The sequence below is a fragment of the Phodopus roborovskii genome, unplaced genomic scaffold (genome assembly GCF_943737965.1).
Source record: "Phodopus roborovskii unplaced genomic scaffold, PHOROB, whole genome shotgun sequence".
NCBI classification, from domain to species: Eukaryota; Metazoa; Chordata; class Mammalia; order Rodentia; family Cricetidae; genus Phodopus; species Phodopus roborovskii.
In genome coordinates, this window is record NW_026126416.1 from 24,550,048 (window position 1) to 24,573,196 (window position 23,149).

General features: G+C 43.7%; 1 protein-coding gene across 1 annotated transcript; it reads right to left on the reverse strand.

Moving 5' to 3' along the window:
* Positions 1-8,580: 8,580 nt before the first annotated feature.
* On the reverse strand, positions 8,581-22,603 carry Slc20a1 (solute carrier family 20 member 1). Its single transcript, XM_051183410.1, has 11 exons — positions 22,455-22,603; positions 21,399-22,021; positions 21,039-21,179; positions 20,764-20,849; positions 16,583-16,679; positions 14,259-14,378; positions 12,786-13,052; positions 12,125-12,677; positions 11,382-11,567; positions 10,616-10,700; positions 8,581-9,515 (listed from the first exon to the last, which is right to left on the reverse strand). The coding sequence occupies exons 2-11, from the start codon at positions 21,742-21,744 to the stop codon at positions 9,354-9,356; spliced, it is 2,043 nt and encodes a 680-aa protein (XP_051039367.1). The 5' UTR covers positions 21,745-22,021; positions 22,455-22,603; the 3' UTR covers positions 8,581-9,353.
* Positions 22,604-23,149: the final 546 nt, after the last annotated feature.

Genomic DNA, 23,149 nt, shown 5'->3' on the forward strand with positions numbered 1-23,149 from the left:
TTAGGAGTGTCGCAGTGATACATACACCTGTGTGTCTGCTCTCCCCACGATCCTCAGTAGAACTCCAAACCCACTCAACAAGAAAACCACATCTCAGGGCAGAGTGTGAGGGAGGCTGCTGTGCAGGGATGTCCCAGACCAGCCTGAGTTACACAGCAAAACTCAGGAAGGAGGAAGAGGAAAACAGAAAGGAGACAAGAAAAGCATGAGCAGCAACTGAGGGTGGAGGGAGTCTGTTCAGAGAAGAGCATCAGTTACTAAACATGGCAGAGGGCTGAGGTCAGGCATTGCACAGATCACACATGTTGCTTTATTTAATCCTCATGAAAATTCTAGGACCGACACTTAGCTAGATGAATTAGTCTCGCAGGCCACCCAACTGGAAGGGATAGAGCAGGAACCTGAGCCCAGACAGTTTGGGTCCACAGCGCACAGCTGCACAGGGAAAGCATTCCACTGGCAGTGAGGTCTCTGCTTCCACAGGAAGCTCGGAGGGCAAAGCCTCTCTCTATGATGGATTGTGATTCCATGTGGGTAGAGCTAGACCCATTTAAAAGAGAAACCAGATTGTAAACACAAGTGCTACTCACCCGCTCTCTGCTCCCATGCTGGTGTGATTCTCAGAAGGCTGGTGAGGCTGAACACATGGAGGCCAGTGGAGAGCTCGTCAGGAGCCAAGATGTCAGGTAAAAGAAAATTACCTTCATTCCAGATCAATAAGGTACATGTGAGACCCGTCAAAGGACTGTTCGACTAATGGGCCATATTGATTAATATTCCCAGGAGCTGGCTCCCCAAACATTTTAATTGGAATTAAACGTAATAGAGGTTCTTAGAAAAAGCCATTAGTCGATGGGTACGTGTTTTCAGGTTGGAGGACATTCTCCAATGGTTCTTCACACAGTACAGGCTTCCTCTGGGACCCCCAAGGGTCTATTGTCCTTCACGCTAAACTACAAAGTACTAGTTCACTTGAGGAACTGAACTGGGAACCCAGCTGCCAGCCGTTATTGTGCAAAGCAGGACACAGTGAGTTGAAAATTATATTTTTCCAATTAGCACAGTGGGAAACACTGAGAAGCATTCAGCTCCAGCCTGCAATTAGAGAACATTTGCTTCCAGAAATAGAATGAATGGAAGTGGAGACCTGCTATCTAGGTCTTCAGCAATAACATCCCAGGCAGGGAGGCCTGCTACCATTTCCCAGCAAACAACCGTCTTGCTCCTTTTTCTTAAAGGAAGCATTCGGCACAGCACCACAGTGTGTTCAACAGAGACCAAGCCCTCCAGCATCACCCCCAGCTAGAACAACAGCCCAGCCTTCAGGAAGACCAGCCCTGCTGGTGAGAAGCCTGTGCGTCATTTTAATACTCCAGTACACACCATCACAAAAGCAGGTTTGATAGTAGTGTATTCACCATCTCCACTGATGTCCAGCTGCCTGGCCCTTCTCCACCCTCTGTATTTTATAATCAGATGACACAGTAAAAGATGGCTCAGTGGGCAAAGTATCTGCTGCACAAGCATAAGGATCTGAGTTCAAATCCCCCAGCATTCACATATAAGTCAAGCAAGGTAAAACATGTCTGTAACACCGCCACTGGGAGGCAGACACAGGCAAAATCCTCTGGAGCTTGCTGGCCAACCAACCTCACAGAAACAACAAACTTCAGGTACTTAGAGACCCTGACTCATAAAGAAAGTTGGAGGGCAATAGAGGTTGACACGTCTGGACCTCTAGCCTTCATACATATGTGCATGTGCCAAGTACACGCATGCACAAATACATCAAAAAAAGAAAACAAGAAACAACAGAAGTTTAAAAATTAGGTTTCTTAGTCCAGATGAAAATTGAGCAGATGAGCAATAGAAAATATTTCACACTATACAGAATGACTTTGGTGACCTTACCAAGAAAGCCAGGGCACTGAACACAGTTTTGGTGAAAGCAAGGAAGAGTGTAGGCATTAACATCCTATATTAGAGGCCAGGCACACGGTGCCATGCTATTTTACAGGGGACACCAGACCACTTATTGAGCAAGCCTTGAAGAGCTACCTTTGCTCTGCAAGCAGCTTTATACTGCCTGAAGGTGAAGGAGTGAGGCAGAGGACAGCAAATGCTTTTATTTGCTGCCAAGCAGGTAATAAAGATTGAAAGCCCAGCTTGGCCCAGTGTGGCCCAGCTTACAGCACTTAAGGCCACTCGCAAATAAGCACTGGCAGGATTGTGCAGTGTTTGTCCGTCTATTATGACAGGAGGCTTATGGGTGATTCACGATTGACATTCATTCTAGAGATGAAGCCATCTGATTTCTAGATGCCAAGGCGGCTCACCAAGAATAAACAGCTCAGGGATGGGGTAGGGGGATGGGAGGATAGGAGGTGTTTGGAGGTGATTTAACCACAACTAAGGAGGTATGAGAAGCCTTATGCAAACCCACTACTTCATATGCTCATTTAAAATATAGTTTTAAAATATATTTTATTATTATGAATAATATTATAATTTTAGTTTCAAGACAGGGTTTTTCTGTGTAGCCCTTGCTGTCCTGGAACTTGTTCTGTAGAACAGGCTGGCTTGGAATGTAGAGATCTGCCTGCTTCTGCCTCCCAAATGCTGGGATTAAAGGTGTGCGCAACCACCTCCTCGCCTTAAGATATATTTTCATTGACACAGTTACATCACTCCCCCCTTTCCTCCCTCCAACTATTCCTATGCCCCAACTCTCAAATTGACAGCCTCTTTTTTTAAATTATGTGTATGCGCGCATACCGAAATATATAAACACAACCTGCTGAGTTCATTTTTGTTATTTGTGTGTATATATGCTTTCAGGCTAATCACTCTGGATGGGGCAACCAATTAGGGGGCCTCATTCCTGGGAGAGTCTAATCCTCCTTCTCGAAGCAGGCAGTAGTTGCCTGTACTTCTTTGTCTCGAGGTGGAAGCTTGTGAAATTTTCCCCTTTCCTCCTTAACGTGTCCATTGATGTCTCCATTGTTCTAGCCTCGTTTATGCAGCTGTTTCTAGGAAAGACTATTTCACAGCATTCCTGGAATTCTGGCTCTTATAGTCCTTCTGCCCCTTCTTCTGCCGTTCCCTGACATAGATGCAGGAGCTGTGATGTACATGTGTTCACTGGGGCTCACATCCTGTCGCTCTCTACACGAGCCCAGTTGTGGTTTTTGTTACGGCTGCCATTTTATGTAAAAAGGGGCGATGTTGGTGAGGGGTGGTAGCCACACTTCCCTGTGGGAATAGAGCAAGATTTAGAATGGAGTAGGGAATTACACTGATCTAGCAAACGGCAGTAGTAGATTTTCTTCTAAGGTCTCTGACTTCACCAGGCCCAAGAAGCTGGCTAGGTGTGACCTTTCCAAAGGAGTTTCAATAGAGACACCGTGCACAGATGATGAATAATGTCACTCCCTCAAACCATGGGCTATTAAACAAAAACCCAGGGCCAGGTTTGGGAAAACTCCCTATGAGTTGCTGGTCACAGAGATCACAGTAGTCAAGAAGCATAAACCACAGCCATTGCTCTTAGTTGCCCTCTAGAACTCACCTCTTGGTGAGGACACCACATACGTTGATTGTTTGGCATCAAGCTGGAACTGACCTGGAAATGGTCTACAAGGCAAATTTCAGTACAGCCAGAGCTGTTGCACAGAGAAACCCTGGCTTGAAAAACAATAAAAAAGGGCCAGAGAGATGGCTCAGAAAGTAAGAGCACTGACTGTTCTTTCTGAAGATCCAGGTTCAATTCCCAGCATCCACATGGTGGCTCACAACTGTCTTTAACTCTAGTTTTAGGGTACCTCATACAGATATACATGTGGGCACAATATCAATGTCTATAAATAAAAATAAATTTTAAAAAAAATCAATGGTTTTAAGACATGAAAATAGGAGGATATATTACAAAGAGGGACTACAGAATAAACAGCAGGGAATGGGCCAGGGCAATGGTGGTCATGCCTTTAATCCAGGCACTTGAGAGGCAGCAACAGGCAGATGCCTGTGAGTTCAAGGCCAGTCTGGTCTACAAAGTGAGTTTCAGGACACCCAGGACTGTTACACAGAGAAACTCTGTCTTGAAAAACCAAAAGAGAAGAGTGGGGGAGGGAGGGAGGGGGGAGGGAAGGAAGGGAAGAGGGAGGGAAGGGCAGAGAGAGGGAGGAAGAGAGAAAGGGGAATGGGATGTACGTGAGTATGTTCAAATGAAGTTGTCAAAGAATAAATATTTTTTAAAAAAGCTTCGCTTTCCAGAACGATTCCATGAATGTGAGTGCTAATACACATATGCGTGGATGAAATTCTTTTAAAGGTATGCAAGCTTCCTTTCAGCAGTGCTTTCCTTTGGATAATGAGTCTGAGAAGGGAATGAAATGAGTCTCTCTCATTCTTTCCTACACCTAATTGTTGAAAACTTTTTCCATGTAAACATTCAGTACATTTTTTCACCTTGTGCATATGTGTGTTGGGGGAGGGGTGCTCACCTGTGTGTGCACATGCTGAGGCCAGAGGTCAACTTGAGCTATCTTTCCCTATTGCTCTGTCTTATATTTTTGAGACACTGAAACCTGAACTGTTTTGTTAGACTAGCTGCCAGCAAGACCGAGCTCTATCTGTCTCTGCCTTTCAGCATTAGAGTTACAAACATACACTAGTATACCCAGTGTTTTTACTTTAATATTTGCTAATTTTATGGGGACAAGGTACACAGATGCCATGGTGCATGTGTGAAGGTCGCAGGACGAAACTTGAGAGTTGGTGCTCTTCTTCAGTTCCAGGCATCAGGGTATCAAACTCAAGTCATTAGGATTATCTGCCAAGCCATCTTACCAGCTTTTTTTTTTTTTTTTAACTCTTTAAAACTATTTTGAATATTTTTATTCATTAGTTGTGTGTGTGTGTGTGTGTAAGAGAGGGAGAGCAAGAGAGAGACAGAGAGACAGAGACAGAGATGTGTGTGTGAGATGTGTGTATGTGGATGCATGTGCTGGTCAGGGCACAATTTTGTGAAACGGTTTTCTCCATTCCCTTTTATGTGGGCTCTGAGTACTGACCTAAGGTCTACAGGGTTACCTGGCAGATGCCTTTACCATACTGAGCCATCTTGCTCACCCATGATCAGCATTTTACAAGGGACTGGGAAATTGAACCCAAGATCTAAGTTCTCATCATCAATCAAATCATCTTACCCACTGAGCCACTTACCTCCCAGCCCTGATTTTCCACTTAAAAAAATAAAATGTTATTAACCTATAAACTACTCAAAAACTCCCAGAAAAGCACACTGAAAACTTCGGTGTTTGATCTCCCTGAAATGCACTAAAAATGGCTGTGAAGTCTATCAGTGGGAGGAGAGGAACCGTTGCTCTGCAAATGCCCCAGTGGAAGGAAGGAGGTGCATCACTGCTTTGCAAATGCCAGAGAAGACAGGAAGACTCTAGCCCTGAAGGGTGACTGCTTACAGGCCTCTGAAAGGCTCAGGAATCAAAGACCCAGGGCTGGTTGGACTCCATTGGTAAAGTGTCTGCCTACCATGCAGGAGGCTGAGTTCATCATATAGCTAGGTGTAATGCATAGCTGTATTCCCACTAGGAGGAGGCAGAAGGATCAGAGGTGCAAGGTCATCCTTGCTACACAGTTTGAAGCCAGCCTGAGCTACATAACCTCAGGAGATGCAAGAGAGAAAGAGAAAAGCAACCCTGTATAACAGAATAAAACTAAAAATTACAATGTTTCAATACACTGTAATTTAAGATACTGAGAATATTGGCATGTTTTAGGGTCATCTTCCAACATTTTACCCTTTGAGCTTTACTGCGCCATGTCTCTGAGATCCCTTACTGTCAAGTTTGGTCAGTGTCACTGCATCTGGGACATCTGCATTCTTGTCATCACAGTCCCATCCTTTTTTCTTGATAAATTTACCTTCACTAAGTCCCTCTGGTTGTCTATCTGCGATCTGTCAAATGGCAACAGCACTGGGAAGGCAGTGGCAGGAGGAGCCACAAACCCCAAGGCCAGTCAGGACTACATAGCAATGGCCTTGGGCTCAAGAAACCCTACCAACCATAGAGCCCAGCAGCGTTATTCACCTACCTATCTAATATGTGTGATTTGACTCCTGCGGTTAGTCAATGCCACAACAAATGTTCTTGTTCACTTCTGCCATGGTGCTTCCAAATTATTCCCAACTTCAGTCAAACAATTTGCAAGATCTCTAGATGCAACAGCTAAGGGTTATCTAAGAGAAGTTTTAAGAACTGAAGTAATGCCAGGCAGTGGTGGCACATGCCTTTAATCCCAGCACTCTGGAGGCAGAAGCAGGTGGATCTCTGTGAGTTCAAGGTCTACTGGTCTACAGAGCTAGTTTCAGGACAGCCAGGACTGTTATACAGAGAAAGCCTGCCTCAAAACAAACAAACAACCCAAACCAACCAAACAAAAAGAATTGAAGTAATGCTGTGTCTGTAAGAAAGGCTGGACTGATGAGTTGTGTCTAATGGTCAAGCCCCAGAGAAGCCTGGAGCAGCAGCCCAGCAGCAGTAGAAATTGCCTAGTGTTTTTCTACTTCAGGAAGGAGGCAACACAGCCAAAAGCTTTGTCATCTGTGAGTGAAGTAACAGATAGATACACAAAACCCAGTCACCGGCAGACTTGGGACACTGAGCTGGATCACTGATCATGAGTAACTGGTATTTTCTAAATGCGATGTCCAGACTCAAAAGCTAGTACTGAAGTTTGCACTTTACGCAATGACTCACACCAGGGTGACATGTGAACCAGGTTGTTGACCAGTGTTTACCTAAGCCACGGCAACTGAAATCCACAATAAAGCAAAGGCTGCCAGCACCGAAGGAGGTTAGACTGTAGTAACCACTCTCCTTACTGAGCCCCAAACTCTGAGCAGTTGAACTTTCGCCCTTCTGAGTTTTTTTTTGGGATCCCCAAGTAAACAGCCCAACTAGAATCTTCCTACATTTGGGGGGATCCCCTCTAAGTTGTAGAATAGTCATGGCATCTCTGGTCAGTAGCATCTACTAACTTTATCAAAAATGTCTACAATGTTTTCACAAGTGAAGACAGAAAGAAATATCACCCCAATTGAGAACCACTAGAGCTGACAACCAGATGTCTCCCAATACAACTGGCCAAAAAAATGAATGTTTATGCAGCAATAAATACAGCCTGGAAGTGGCTTCCTCAGGAAAGGCAAATGGCAGCAATGGGCCCATCTTTTACTAAAAATCTTACTGATGATTCTAATAAGCACACAACCTTAATTTTTAAAATAAGGCAACATCTAAACCCAAGGGGGGTGGGGGGAAGGCTAGGGTTCTTACTAGCATGTGTCCCGCCTATGGTAGCCATTAATAGGGGAAAAATTACAAACTCCTGTCACCTCCCACCTCTAAGGGCTCCTCTTATTTGGTCTGAGTATACTCTAAGTTAGAAGGAAAGTGTTGGGGAGGGCAGTGTCCTGTGATCACATAGAAGCACTTGGCTTTCATGCCATAGAATAACCAAGTATAAAGATCAGGACAGCTCAGTGTCCTTCCAACCTGGTTCCAGATTTAACACTCAGGTCCCACTACACCCATCATACTGCCAGCTGCAGAGCCTCCAGCTAATATCCACTCTGACAAAACTCACCAGGCACTGAAGTGTTCCAAACTAAGGTAAGGCCCACCACAATGTTCACAAGGACTGAATGTCAACAGCTCAGTGCCTGATGGTGAGTGGGAACATTTACTGAGAATTCTCCAGAGACTGACAAGATAGAATGGCAGATAACCTACCCAGTGGACTACCTAATTTCTTGATTATAGCCTTCTAGCTTAGTCATGGATTTTATTAAAATATTTCATGTAAAACTAAATGTCACTGGGCGTTGGTGGCACATGTCTTTAATCCCAGCACTCAGGAGACAGAAGCAGATGGATCTCTGTGAGTTCGAGGCCAGCCTGGTCTACAGGGCAATTTCTAGGACAGGATCTAAAACAATACAGAGAAACCCTGTCTGGAAAAACAAAAACAAAAATCCTAAATGTCAAAGCTTTGTCCAGCAATTCTCAGGACAGAACCATCAACATAGCTCACAAAGAAATAATTTTTCATTAATTGTTCTAACAAAGTGTAAAAACCAACATAGCAAGGTTGAAGAACCCCAAGCTTTTGGTTTTTTGTTTTGTTTTTTGTTTTTTCCTCTGTAGCGTCAAAGATTGAACCTGGGGCATGTGTATGGCAGGCAAGTGCTCTACCTGAGCTCTATCTTCAGCACTATAAGCAAGAATTCTTAGATGAAGTTAAACCACACACAACCTCATTTCAGCTTCTGTTAATCTAAGTGAACTATGTGCAGACCTGAGGTCTAGGCTGCATAACTGCCACACACCAAATGGCTACATGAAGCAGTATCATTCAGAGGCTCACAGAAAAGGAAGAGCAAGGAGCTTGAACTTGGATAGCACTCTCATTTGATAAAGTACATGCATTGTCCTAAGAATGTCATAATGCTGAATAACCAGGATTCTGAGGACCCAACACAAAAACTACAAGAACAGGTTTTCTAAAAATTGTAGGCTTTTTATTCAGTTAAGAGGTAGACAGATGAACATGGAAGGCTGTCCCATTGAATTTGCCCAAAGTTCACATTGCACTTCATTCACCCATCCCACACTGCCAAAAATCTCAAAAGGAATACCCACAACCGCCAGGAGGCTTTGTCTTTATACTTCTTAGCAACATGTCCAGGAGTTGTTTGCAAAGAAGTTACTATAAATTTTTATTTTCACTGTGCCAAAGATTCTTGGCCCTCTAAGAAGTTCCCACATATGTCAACAGAACCTGCTACAACTGACAGGGCAGAGTGCCGTGACTATTTCAATGAGAGACTACGAGGGAAGCTTCAGTTACATGTTTGTTAAATCCCTGTGCATCTTGGGGAAGAAGCTGGTGAGGCCAACAAAGCAGAGTTCCTGCCATCAAATGGCTCTGCCTGGCTGTTTAAAAAGAACCCACATAAGTTATCTTACAGACAACATTAAAATATAATGGAATTGATGCCTGATACAAAAGTAGAGAAATATGTACAGGAATTCATAGCCTAGAAGAAAAGGGACCTTAGGATGAACCAATGGAAACCTGGCTATTTTACATAGCTAATTTGAGACAAGTCATATTTAGCACAAAAGCAATTATAGTGTAAATTACACTTCCCTCCCATGGCTCCCAAACTTTAAACCCCTTGTCTGTCTTCGGCAACACTGTGAGCATTCTTCTAGGAACAGGAATGTATATGGTGGTCCCAGATGCTGACAAAAATTTCAACCCCAGCTTCACACTTTGAGGATGATGTATTTGAATAATGCCATGATAGCAGCACTGATAACCCCAGAAATGGGGACCGTGACAAACCAGGCCATAAAAATGTTACGAAATAGTCGCCAGTCGACAGCCTTCTTGGATCGGAGCCAGCCAACAGACACAACAGAGCCCACCTAAGAGAGAAACAGACCAGAAACTACAATCAGCAAAAAGACAACTGGAACAAGGAACCCAGACAAGAGATGAATCCAGCTCCATGGATGCATTTTCTGTCTGAAGAACAACCTGGTCTCTCTCACTGTCGTCTGGACAGAATTGAACTTGTAGATCCATCCCCCTACTTCATCACCCCAAAAGGTGAAACTACAGGCATGTGACATAAGCCAAAAGCTAACTTCTAACAAGTTAAAATTATCCATGGGAAGATGAAGGCAATAAAAATTTCCATCATTAAACCTGTGGTAAATGTACTATAATATGACAAGATTCCTTTTCTCTGCCTAAAGTTAATTTCTGACTTCTTATCAACTGTTCTAGAGTGAATGGTATATGAGCCAACAGACACTCTAGCAGAAAGAGTGACTTGGCAGGCCCCAGGCTGGATCAGCTTCAGTTCTTTTAAGAAAGTCAGTTTCTTCTTTATCATATAATTAATTACATCATGGTCACCAAAAAAAATTCTCATTGTTACTTACTTATTTCTTTGTTTGGTTTTTTAAAACAGGGTTTCTCTGTGTAGTCCTGGCTGTCCTGGGACTCACTGTAGACCAGGCTGGCCTCGAACTCACAGAGATCTGCCTGCCTCTGCCTTACAGCATCAAAAAACTTCTTAAAAGTCCTGCTAGTTTCTTAGCACTACAGGCCTAAGAGGCCCTGGATATATGCTTTTAGCGAAGACTGCCCTTACCAACAGAGGAACCCACCCAGACCCAGACTAGCTAACCAGTTTATTAGCACATGTCCATACTTCTGACTGGCTTCCCCACGGAATACAAAGATGCTAAGTAGAAATGAAGAGCAACACACAAACTGCAATGACAGAGGGACAAAAGGTCCATAACTAGAAATCACAGCCAGATCCACCCAAGAGAACTTTAAATGATTACAGACAAATTGTAGAATGTCAGCTTTACCCACACGGTCATTGTCTAAGCTTGTCAACTTTTAAGACTCCAACTGCACAAAACTTTCTAAATCAAGTAAAAGAAGTAAAGCCACATATGACTAGGGCTAGGACAATTTGAGGGGGTCCATCTCATTCCATTCCACTTACTTTACAGTGTGTTGTGCTGATGGGAAGGCCAATGTTTGATGCAACAACCACAGTAAGGGCAGATGCCAGCTCAATACTGAAACCACTGTTGGTACAAAAAGATATTTGTCAACATTTTAGAGTTTTCTGGAAAAGCCAACACTACCCAAGTAACCTAACCTAATCTTGCTTTGTTCTACATAGTGACAAAACCTGACATTTTCATCTCCTCTCACCCCTGAAACCTACTTAAGCAGGGCCAAGGCTCTAACATCTGAAGATTAAGTACTTCTGGAATTTCATTATTTAAAAAGCTGGGACATGCCAGACATGGTGGCACATGCCTTTGAATCCTAGCACTCAGAAGACAGAGGAAGATAAATTTCCGAGTTCGAGGTCAGCTTAGTCTACATAGTGAATTCCAGGCTAGGCAAAACTAGAGAACCTGTCTCAAAATGCAAACAAACAGAAAGTTGGGACTTCTATTCTGAAGAAAGTATAAGTTTTTAGCTCCTGAATCAAAGCCATATATAAATATAAATATATATATATATATTTATTTATTTATTTATGGTAGTATATCTTTCTCAGAAAATTCACTAGAGCTGAGAAGATTGACAAAAAGTATTTATAAGCCAGACAGTAAGTTAGCAGAAAATGTTCAGATCAACTATGAGAACAGCAGCAACTGCAACATATTCCTCTAGCAGAGACCTGTGCAACCCTCCACAGCACTGCATCTCTTGGAAGTTTGAGCTCCACCCTAAGGCACACTTCACCTACTCACCTAGAGGGTGTGATTGGTGTCAGGTCCTTCCCCATGGTCTGGATAACTCTTCTTCCCCAAACCCACAGCCCTATGCAGATGCCAACACCACCATAAAGCAGAAGCCATATTGGTGTTGCCATCTTTGTAGACACATCTTGAGTTGTATAAACAAGATACAAAGCAACCAGAGGACCGATGGCATTGCTGGAAGAAAAGAGACAGCAGTGGTGACTTTCTAGGCAGAAACACTTCTTGTCAAACCCAATCTGATAACTGACTGACTTAACTGCATACACCCAGCTTTTCAGATCATTTAGCAAACCACTCTACAGAAGCCCAGCACACAATAGAAGATCAAGGCTGCTGGACAGAAGGGTATATGCAAGTGGAGGCCTTTCCTTCTACACAAAGCTTAAAGCAAGCCTCAGACCCTATGAAGTCTACAGGCCACAGAAACAAGGCCCAATAACCTTAAGTCCACCCTCAGGTCAGTCAGCAATTTCAAGTTTTTCATCACTGATGTCACAATTTACCAAAGACTCAGTTCCCATCTGAAGAGAGATTTATATTCTAGAAATAAAGCTAAAAGTATTCTTATAATCTAAATGAGCTTCCTTTTTGCTTTATTAACGACTACCACCTGTAGCAGATTACTGTCTAGATTACTCAGTGTCCCCCACTGAGGCAGAGCACTGCACACAGGAGGTTAAGTAGACTGTTTTTATAAAGAGTCACTAACACTGAGAGACATGAGGACTGACCTGACGTCATTGCCGCCATGGGCAAATGACCCAAAGCAGGCTGTCAGGATCTGCAGAAACTGGAAGAGGAGGGAGACTTCAGGCTTATCCTGGTCATACCACTCTTCAAGAGAGCCACTACTTCCTTTTCTGTTATCCATCTCAGCCTTAACATTCATGTCCATCTCAGATTCAGAGTGAAGGTCGGACACAGCATTGCAGTAACTGGTGTAACTGTCCATTCGAATCCGCTTCTTGGTATCTGCATTAGGCCATGTCAGCGTCTCTGTTTCTTCTCCCTTCTGTTCACCTTCTTTGGCACGGAATGAATCCAGGGGCATGCCACATATTGCCATGGTGTAGGAAGTGTAGCTGTTGTTGCGCCTCAACGGCTTGTCCCCAGAGTCTCCCATACAGTCTCCCACTTTGGCCAGATGTAACTTATGGAGAAGCTCTTTGTACAAGCCAGAATCTTTGTGCACAGTGTGATACTGATAGTGGCCACTGGAGTTAATCTGGTTGCTGACAGTTTGACTGAACTGAACAAGGTTTCCATTAGGCAACTGCACTGCACCTAACCAAGACCAAAAAAAGGTAACATTCAATGAAAAGTGCATCAATCCAGAAGAGCAGCCTCTCCACAACCACGGGGACATGGGGAAACCCTGGAAAGGCAACTCACCATTGATGGTACCATCTATGCTAGTCTCTTCTTTCAAGTCCATGGGAAGCCGTTCTCGCTCTGGAGCTTCCTCCAGGTCTCCAAGTTTGAATGACACTGTTCTCTCCTCCACCACAGCCCGGAGAGGCCCAGGGGCACATGCCACCTCAGACACTGGATTCCCATTCTCCACATCCCCAAGAGACACCTTTGTTTCTTCATGGTCTTCTTTCAAGTTGTTCTTCTTTTCCATTAAGGGACTTTCAGAGGGACTACACTTTATTTCTCCTAGAAAATAAAGGGAATTTTTGGTTCGACCATACTATTTTGTTTCATATCCCTTTCTATCTACCCCCAGACAAAACCCATCTCAAAATAATAGGTGTAAATTCTAGTAAAAAATTCAAGCTAATGTTCCTGCCATCTTTATTATGTCAGGAACTCATCTGTCCCTTGGGAGCAAGTCAGCCACACACTCTACTGGGAGGAAAAGGAGGATGACAAACAGCTGTAGGCAGCAGAGACTAAATATTTAGGGCTCTGGTCCATTTCTTGGTCTTTATTTTTATAATTTGTAAGCGTAAAACCGTTCTTAGCTCTCTGTCTTTAAAGGGAACTCAAGGCAGTTGACTCAAGAGCTAAACTGCCCCTAAGGAATTTCCCAACTCTCAGGCCAAGAGTACAGACAACTAAGCTGTAACAGTAATGGCTAAACACTTCCACACCTAGTAGCTGGGCAGCATTTCTGTCTATCAGACCAGTGCTCACCATATTTATCTGTTGGCTCAGGCATCTCACAAGTAGAGCATTAAAGTAAGATTTGTTTCTCCTCCCAGACTGAGACAAAAAAAGGAGGCTAGAGTCCTCATTCCCACTGTGCATGTGCACAGCTGACTAGCAGAGGTCTGGGCAGCTCCTCAGTTCAGCTGCAGTGACGCAGCATTCTTTTAACACCACTGCAGTCTATGCATCCCCACACTGCTATGCATCAGCAAACTAACATTCCACATACTACAAGGGCAGAACAGGAGTCTCCTAAGTTATCTTAGCCACCAAGAAAACAAAGACTAGTGCCAATCAAAACATACTCAGTATTTAACGACACCACAAAAACATTCTCGATGACCCGAGAGATGACTTACACCTAAAACTGTTTGCTTCTGCATGTGTTTCAGCTCTAGCACAAGAACTATGTGCACGGCTATGCGTCTGTCTGCACATATGTATACAGTGTATATGCAGTGTATATGTATACAGGCACTGCAGCACATACAAATAAGCCAAGTATACAGAGGTAGCTGAGGTAAATGCTTCTGTCAAAACTACTGTGTACCTAACCTTAGTCACATAGTCTTAACGGCTGCATCTCAGGCCACTTTTAGTCCATTTAAAGCCCCTATGTTGTCAGTCTGTCTAAGTAGTGTACTCTTACAGATGAGGGAGGAAAGGAGGGGGAAGGTAGAGGAGAACATTACTAAACTGTATATTACTTACGTTCAATTTTTCTCTTCATCCTGGGACATACAAAGAACCAGACGAAAAGGGCACAGAAAACTGCACATCCCACCGAGATGAGGATGGTACCCCACAGAGGAAGTTTGTCAAAGCCCAGCACTACGAGATAAAATGGTGCATCTTGAAAACCCCAGGGCAACTGCCCCCTGCTACAACGTGTAAACCCTCCTGAGGGAAAGGAAGGCTTCCCCAAGCTAGCCCATCATCACCCTTGACAGCTGCTGACATTCCAGAGTTTTGTTAGGCTAGTGGCCATACAGACCATGGAGAAAAACCCAATGACCATCTTATACCCACAGCAACCAGTCCCACTGAAACATTTGCTGGACTCAAGTACTAAGTTTCTTCATGCTCTTGGCCCTGCAGATGCAAGAATCAGTACATTGATGACCTGAAGCTATAAAATCAAGCAAAGCATCTCTTTCTTCATTTCTTCATTCTAACTACCACATACTACACTTACACATGATTTATTTTAACAGTAAAAAGGGAAGTTGTTTCAGTCAGTGTCAGGTCAACAGAATTGTGGAAAATTACCACATTCACTGTACCAACAAACAGCCTTCAGGAAAACTGATTGTCTATGTAAAAGTATTATCAAGCTAACAGAAAACAGCTGATAATTATAGGAAGACAGTTTTTTAAATAGTTGTCTTGCACAAAGGAGAAGTTTAGTAGGAGTTCACTACCAAGCCACTGAGAGATTTGTTCTCCAATACTTTCCCCTCAGGATCGGCAGTATTAGCCAGTATCAGCTTACCACTGGCATACAGGCAACTGGGGCTGCTGGCCTGCACTGAAGCTGAGACCATTTCATATCACTGAAGCCCAGGAAACCACTGTCTGCATGACCTTCCCATAGCAGCTTAATCATCTATACTTGTTTCACTTGATTTTGCTCCCTGCATATTAAGTCACTTACAAAATGGAAACATTATCATTCCATCACAACTTTTTTCAACTGAGGTTTGTAGCATCAGCCTAGCTTGTATAAGGCCCTAGTTTCAATCCTCAGTACTGTAAGAGACAAAAATTATTAAGACCCAACCTTTAAGAACTAGACATAAACTGAGATCCTTCAGAACTCAAGTTCTATGGTGACTAATGATCTTTTCATTTTAAGTTCTGCTTTCAATTGTGCTCATGCAGTTAGTCACACAAAGTAAAATACACATGAGGTTAAATCAGGCTCTACAACAATTTAAATTTGTTCACATTCCAAGTCAAAAGGAATGAAAGGATTGGTTTTCCTTATAAATGATCAATAAAGGACAGAACAAAAGTAGCAAAGTTCTTACATCAAGGCCAGTCCTGTTGTAAAGTCTGCCTTTTTACTGACATTTCAAGTAAGAAATACTCTGCTGGCTGTTTCTGTTTTGCTCAGTGACTTACTACTTATTTTCAGTGGCAGTAATAAACAGATCACAATCCAATAGTCAGAAGTGGATCAATTTAGTGGTCATAAGAATTAAGATCCTTCAAAAATTGAAGATGCAAGCATGTAATATATAAGGACAAATCCCTTTTCTACCTTTCTATTTATACACACAGACACAGGGATGCCCTGGGCTGCACACAATCTTCCTTCTTCCCACTGATTAGTCAGAAGATGGTACTGTCTAGGTTCTTGTGTAGTTAAGAACAAATACACCCAATGAGCCTGGATGCCAGAACTTGCTCTGCCTCACAAGGTCCAATCTATCCAATCTCTCAGTTGCCATAAGTGAATTCTTGCCTTCCCTTAGTCCCACTTTGAAAGCGATCAACACAGGAACCTTTACATCCTCTCAAAGGCTCCTCTTAGCTGCAGAAATTCTTCTTCCAAGTGTTACACACCCAACTCTTCTCATTCAAATAAATTCAAGGGTGCAAACTTAGAACTTAGAAACTGAAATTGCTCCAATTGGGAGAGAAAAAAAGGCATCTAACAACCAGTCCTACGTGACTGATTATTGAAAGACAGATTAACTAATGACTCTTCGGTAGTTACGGCCAGTATCAATTCCAGCATTTTTAGCGTAAGTATGAGAAAGGGAAGGGAGAAGGTCATATTATCAGTGGATCCTGTGAAGACTAAAGAGGAAAGGTCTGTAGTGGTTTAGAATCTGAGCAGGTCTCTTTGGTTGAAAACTATCTAGGTTAACTCAGCATACACTAGCCTGCAGCCTTCTGAAATGGGCGCAGGCCAGCCACCTTCTAGGAGATTTCAGCCCTGTAAAGCAAAAAAGGGGTAAATCGGGCATTTAATGAAAGTTTTGTAAATAACCTTAAATTCACATTTAAATATCTTGATTTGTACTTACACGGTGCTCCAGTATACATAATGGAAAAGAGGTTTATTCCAACTGTACAGGCATAAAAAACCGGTAAAGCTCGTAAGCCATTAGGAACTGGATCTGCCTGTAAAACATTAAGATCAGTATCTTAAAACTTGTAAATGTAGATCCATTTCCAGAACATTCTGTGGTAAGGCAGGCTATGTGATCACGGTGCTAATAACAGCTTCCCATAGTAATTTCTACAAAGCCAATTGAGCTTTGTCCTGCATTTGCTCTCTAAAAAAACTAATGACACCTTCTATCCATAATGACTTTTCCTCCCTATTCATAATAACAAGGATGTGACTGATATCCCAAATAATCAGTTCCTTTGAATTATCCAAAGTCCATCTGTAAACCTGAACACATGCCCCAGGATGTACTATACTGAAACAGACCAAGTTAAAACACACATTTCCTGATGTGTAGACTATACACAACCATCATATTCATATATATATATATATATATATATATATATATATGGCATATGGTTTTATCAAAGTGCAAGTTAAATCAATTGTGAACAGTCCACTCAGTCAATAACTGTCAAGAACTGTTTAGAGCCCTGAAGTAGAGGAAGGACCAGACCAAGTTCCCATTTGCATAGAACTAAGTGTCATACTTTACTACATAGCAACATACTGGCTGACAAATACTTCAAAGCGGGGAAAATAGGCAGGAGGATGTTGACGGGGAAGGGGCATTTTAACTGGTCTGGGAGTGAAGGGCTGACATGAATGTCTCAGAGTGTGGAAGGTGCAAGCCACCTGTTCACTAGAGGACAGGGGTAGGCAGAGGTATGAACAAATGCAAAGCCCACCCAAAGGCCAGTGTGACTAGAAATTTAAAAAAGTTCACTTTACAGTAAGTTTGTATTATAGACAATTCCCTAGAAAAACTTCCAAGCCAAATACTTAAAAGAATGAGAGCATAGGTCTCATCAGGAAAGACAAACCTTCAGTAAAAAGTTTAATGCTATCCTTGCCACAATTCCATGAAAAATCTTAAGGATGAGACAGAGGTGAAGACCAAATGTAATTCCAAAGTTTCTGACAAACATTACAACTTGAGCAGCAGCTTAAAAATCAGTGAAGTTAAAGAAAAGGCACAGGACTCTCACAAAGCATGGCTTTTCATATTGGTATAGACCCTCACTGAAAAACACTTAATTTTAAGCTTTACTCATTGTTTAGGAGGACACTAACAGTGAGACATGAGATCAGAAAGAACCTATAGAGCCCATGACTCACCCCTGAATAACTAAATAGTTGCAAGCCACACCTAAAGGCAGACAAGAGCCTGAGGTCGGCAAGCAAACCCAGGATTTCAAGAAAATTCAATAGATATTAAGTAGGGACTCTAACCAAATTTTCAAAGGCAACTTAATAATTGATTCAAGCAGCCTATGTATGTATGTATTTTGTTGTTGTTGTTGTGGGGAACAATTAAATGTTCTCTGAAGTAAATAGTAGCGTAGCTGGGGCCCATGGTGGACATGTTGCTATACACCTTACTTAACACCAGCACTGGACTTACTGAAGCAGAATACCATACCAGCCCCACCCCTTAGCCCCAGTTCAAGGTCAACCTGCACTACAGAAACTTAGTGGCAAATATCAATAAATATAAAATAAAGAATATATAGCTTAGGATAGTATAGTGAATGACTAGTCTTAATAACCTGAAATACAGGCTAACTGGTTTAAAAAACAAACAAACAAACAAACAAAAAAACACCAAAAACTTTGGAAGAGTCAAGAACAATGACAAAATAAGGAAAGCCTCTCCCTTTTAGCTTCCCCCTGGTTCTTTCCAAGAGGCAACTAGGCTAGTGACTTTTATAAAATTGTTTTCTCACCATGTGACCTACTTGACTTTTACATATAGTGATAAAAACCAGTTATGCACTAGATCTTTCAGTGAAGTCAACGGACTTCCAGGAACTATTTTGGGTCCAATACAGGAAGGAATTAGACCAAGAAGTTAAAGCTTTACTTGGAAATGATGTGAATATATCTCACCCAGTTATGGCAAGGGAGACAAGAAAGGGTCCCTCATTACTAAAGGACTGTGAACAAGTGAGAGACAGGGGAAGACCCTTAAAGTCAGCACTGCATTAAACACCACCCAGCATTCCTGATCATGCCCATCACATACTTTTGTAAAAAACATTCTGTTAAGCTAAGAGTAGGGCACACATCCAAGAACATGTGAGGTGCATGCAGGAGGATCAGAAGTTCAAGGTCAGTCTGGGCTACATGAGACTATAAAAAAGAATAGTTAATATAGCCAACTTGAACTCCTAGTAACAGCGAGAGTAAAGATACTTGGCAAATATCCTCAATGAGAGGTTCTAGACAGAGAAACCCCTCTCTGTACCTCTGTTCCCCACTCCAGGAATGATCACCAATTAGTTTTCTGAGATCAGATAAGAGAAGGCTCTTCAGTATTAGAATGGCCTACTTCACAATAATCAAAGGGGCCAGCATAAACCTTTATCAAACAGGAATCCAAACAGCATTCTATTACTGTGTTGGGTGTTGATTCCCCTGCGATTGAGAAAGCTAAAATTTATCCTAGAATGACCCTGATTCTTCCATGGACCCCCGTAAACCACACAACATATTAATTATTCTGGTTAATCAGTACATCAAGAGATAGATGGCTCTAACAGGAACATTAAAAACAGATTACTGAGTACTGCTGAGAATCAAATTACCATATTCTACGGCTAGGGGAATGGGTAGACAATCTAATCATACCTTCTTATTTGCCCATCAGTGAACTGTTTACTTAGTCACACTACGCCAAGCTAGAGATACTTCCTTTTTTTATTTGCTAATCCTTTTTATTATTAATTATCAGTTAATTTTTTCACAACCCAATCAGCACCCCCCCACACACACACATATTCCCTTCTCCCTTCTCTTCAGAAATGAGCAGGCCTTCCATGTATATCAGCCAACCATGAGATATCAAGTTGCAGCAAGACTAGGCACCTCTCTGTTGGATGAGGCAACCCAGGAAGAAATGGTCCCAAGAGCAGGCAATAGAGAAACAGCCCCTGCTCCCACTATTAGCAGTTCCACAAGAAGACCATGCAACATAGGCAGGTTAGTCCCATGCAAGTTCTATGGTTGGTGGCTCATTCTCTGTGAGCCCCTTGAGCCCAGGTTAGTTGTCAACTGGATACTTCTAAGGCTCAATGTTAAATATGTTCTGCCAGACACATAATGGTGAGTATAGAGAATCGGGAAGGTCCAGGGAAGGACTTCTACTGAGAAAGTCATAAATCATTCCCCAGAGACTCTTAGAACTAGATCAAGAAGCAGTGAGTCTAAACACACTCCTTCTGTTGGGACAAGGGACCTACCTCCCCCACTTAGATTTCTACAGTTCAGGGGCATTTTAAAAGAACATAACAAAGGATTCTTAGAGCCACTCACCCTAGAAAATAGGACAACTCCTGAGAAAAATGCATTTTTTTTTCCCTGTAATTCAGTCCAGTGCCAACATAATCCCTTGTCTACATTTATTGTGAAGCCAGGGTCAGACTCCATGATAAAAGAAATGCCACTAGGTCTCTCAAAAGGGATTTTCAAATAGTCAGGAAATTCAATGGCTACCTGTGTTTTTTTTTTTTTAAAGCAAAAACAAAATAAAAAATCCTAACAACTTATCTTACCTGCTCTTTCTCTCTGAGAAAGTAGACCCTACAAGTAGGGGTGTCATCTAAAAGCTTATATGTAGTAAATAATCTGCATGGGAGAGACCTAGTTTAGAAAAGCCACAGAAGGATACTGTGACATGTTGAACTCAATGGTTACAATTCCAATTGTCCTGAATGTAATGGTAGTTTAGATAAGGTAGGAGCCTGCACATGGCTAGACAAAGCCACCTTCAACAAATGTCCTTATTTTTCACTCCCAGTCTCTCTTATTTCTTGGCAGCCCATAGAACTATCCAGTTTTTCCTCCCCGAATGGCCTCTGGGGTATTAAAAACTTCTTTAAAATATCACAACATACAGGAGGTACAGAACAAAGACTTTTTAACTTTCCAAAGCCACATACTTACTTACATACCACTCACATCTGAGAGAATACCAGTGAGTTTGAACAAGACTGACTGTGACTCATGAAAGGTCGTAAGTAGAAAGGTTACCTTACGGAGGATGAATGCACGCACAAGGAAGAATAAAATTCCAGACATAATACCAGAAAGCAGTGGAGAGACGAACCAAGACATCACTGGAATAGAACACAAAGTAAAGTGTCAAGTAATGAAACTAAGGACACATGCTCCTGAAATGTTAGGCATTCCACTTCTGATACTCTTAAATTTGCCCCCCTAATTTATATTACACACCCACTCCGCATACACAGTATTATAGCAACAGGACAAAAATAAGACCTAAACCATTCAGAATTTAAACATACCGACTTTTATCAGTGCAGACCACTTGACACCCTCCTGCCCCTTTGCCACGAGGGAGAAACCAATGGTTGCACCGACAATACAATGGGTTCCAGAAATGGGCAGCTTCAAAAACGAAGCCACTAGTTGCCACACAGCAGAACCTGAAACAGAATCAAATTTTGTTGGGTAAATGGCAAATTCCGTTATGTAAGCAGTGCATTCTCATGAAAATAAGCAGAAAAAGGTTGAGGACAAAAAAAAAAAAAAAAAAAAAAAAAAAAAAAAAACAAACAAACAAACAAAAAAAAAACAAAAAACGGAACCACCCTAAGATAGACGGTATAACACCCAAGAGAACAGACGGTATAACAAGAACTTACCAAACATAGCACTGACGGAGCCAGCCATGAGCAAGCCTTGAGTTCTGTTGTACCTCTCCACATCAATCAAGCCCTTCCGGATGGTTTCACTCACTTTGGCCCCCAGCAAGGCGGAGCCCAACGTTTCGAAGATGCTAGCTAGGATGCAGGCTTGCTTCAGAGTCACTACACCTGAGCCCACAGCTGTACCAAACGAATTTGCTACATCATTGGCTCCCACGGAGAATGCCAAGACAAATGCAATGATGAAGCCCAGGATGAGCATCCATACTTTGTCATCCACCGACGGAGCAGCAGTAGTAACAGTAGCTAGAGTACTAGTAATTGGTGCCACAGTGGATGCCATTTTCTAGTGTAGTGGTTTTTTTTTTTTTTTTTTTTAAATAAGAGAATTACTGCGCGGCTTTCAAGATGTGTAAACGAAATGAGGTATCAAAATGCTATAATAAATAGTATATATTATATAAAATTAAATACTGTAACTACGGCACAGAAACCGAGCTGGGAAGTTACTGCTATATGCTGCTTATGGGCGTCTGTTGTCTGAGGTTTCTTTGGCTCTGGAGGGCTAAGAGTGCGGAGCAGAATTCCATGGCGGATTAAAGAAAGGACACAAGTTCATCCTGGGGGGACGAAATGGGAGAAGATAACAATAGCGGCGCGCATCCCTGGAAAGGAGGCAGCAGCCCAGAACTCCGCAGTGCCCTCCGCCCGCTACTTCTGTCCTCTGTTCCCGAAAGGATGTGCGAGGTGGGGCACATGGCGATCTCTGTGCTGCCCGATCGCGCGCGCCCCGCCCCACGCGTCCGGTTCTGCCTCCGGCCGCCGGGCTGCCCGCGCGCGCCCTCCGTGGAAGACCGGAAAAAGGCCATTCCCGCGCGCGCGCCTGCCGAGGACCGCCGAAAAGGCCCGCGGAAGGGTGCGGCGTAGGGGAGGCGGGCAGCAGAGCGGCGGGACCCCGCAGCCAGCACTCCGCACCCGTTCGCCAGCTTCCCTCGCCCCGGGCCCGCTCCAGAGAAGAAAGAACCTTTGCAAGGATGCCGCGCCGCCACTCACCAAAGGAAACTGAGGGCCGAGCGGAGACCAGGAGAACGGGGCTGAGGCAGGATGGAGCCACGGCCGCACAGCCCGGGACGGCAGCACCGGGAACGACGCGGTGGGGCTCGCCACCCACTCGGAAGCAGCCGCGGGCGTCTCAGAGGCTGAGAGAAGAAGCAGCGCAGCGCGCGCCGGCGGCCATCACTCCAAGAGAGCACGCCGCTGCCCCTATTTATAGCCCTCCCCACACCCCATGTGACCTGCCGAGCCTCGCGCCCGCCCGGAGCCCCGCCCCCGACGTGACGTGGCCACAGGCTGCTCGGGCGCGCCTAGCCGGGTGAGCCGAGCCGCGGCTCTGATTGGTCCGGACGCCCCCTAGGCCCCGCCCTCAGCGGGGAGCTGGTCCACGTGGGACTGACCGGCCTCCTCCCTGCAGCCTGGCCTGGGTTATCCTGTCTGTGTTGGTCGCGCCGGGTGGTAACGGGCGGAGACTGTGGGGGAGTCTCGCCCAGGGCCCCAGGTGGCCACGCTGGGACTCAGAGGCCGCAACCAAGGTCGTTCCGGGTTTCTCCCACGCGCGCCAGGGTCAGCTGTGTGGCGACGCTGAAGAGCGCGTGTGCTGGGACCTGCCCTTGGCCGGACTCGATCTGTTCCTCGCCCTCACGTGGCCGCCTCGTTCCCGCAGTCATGCACTTGGGTGAAAACGGATAGAT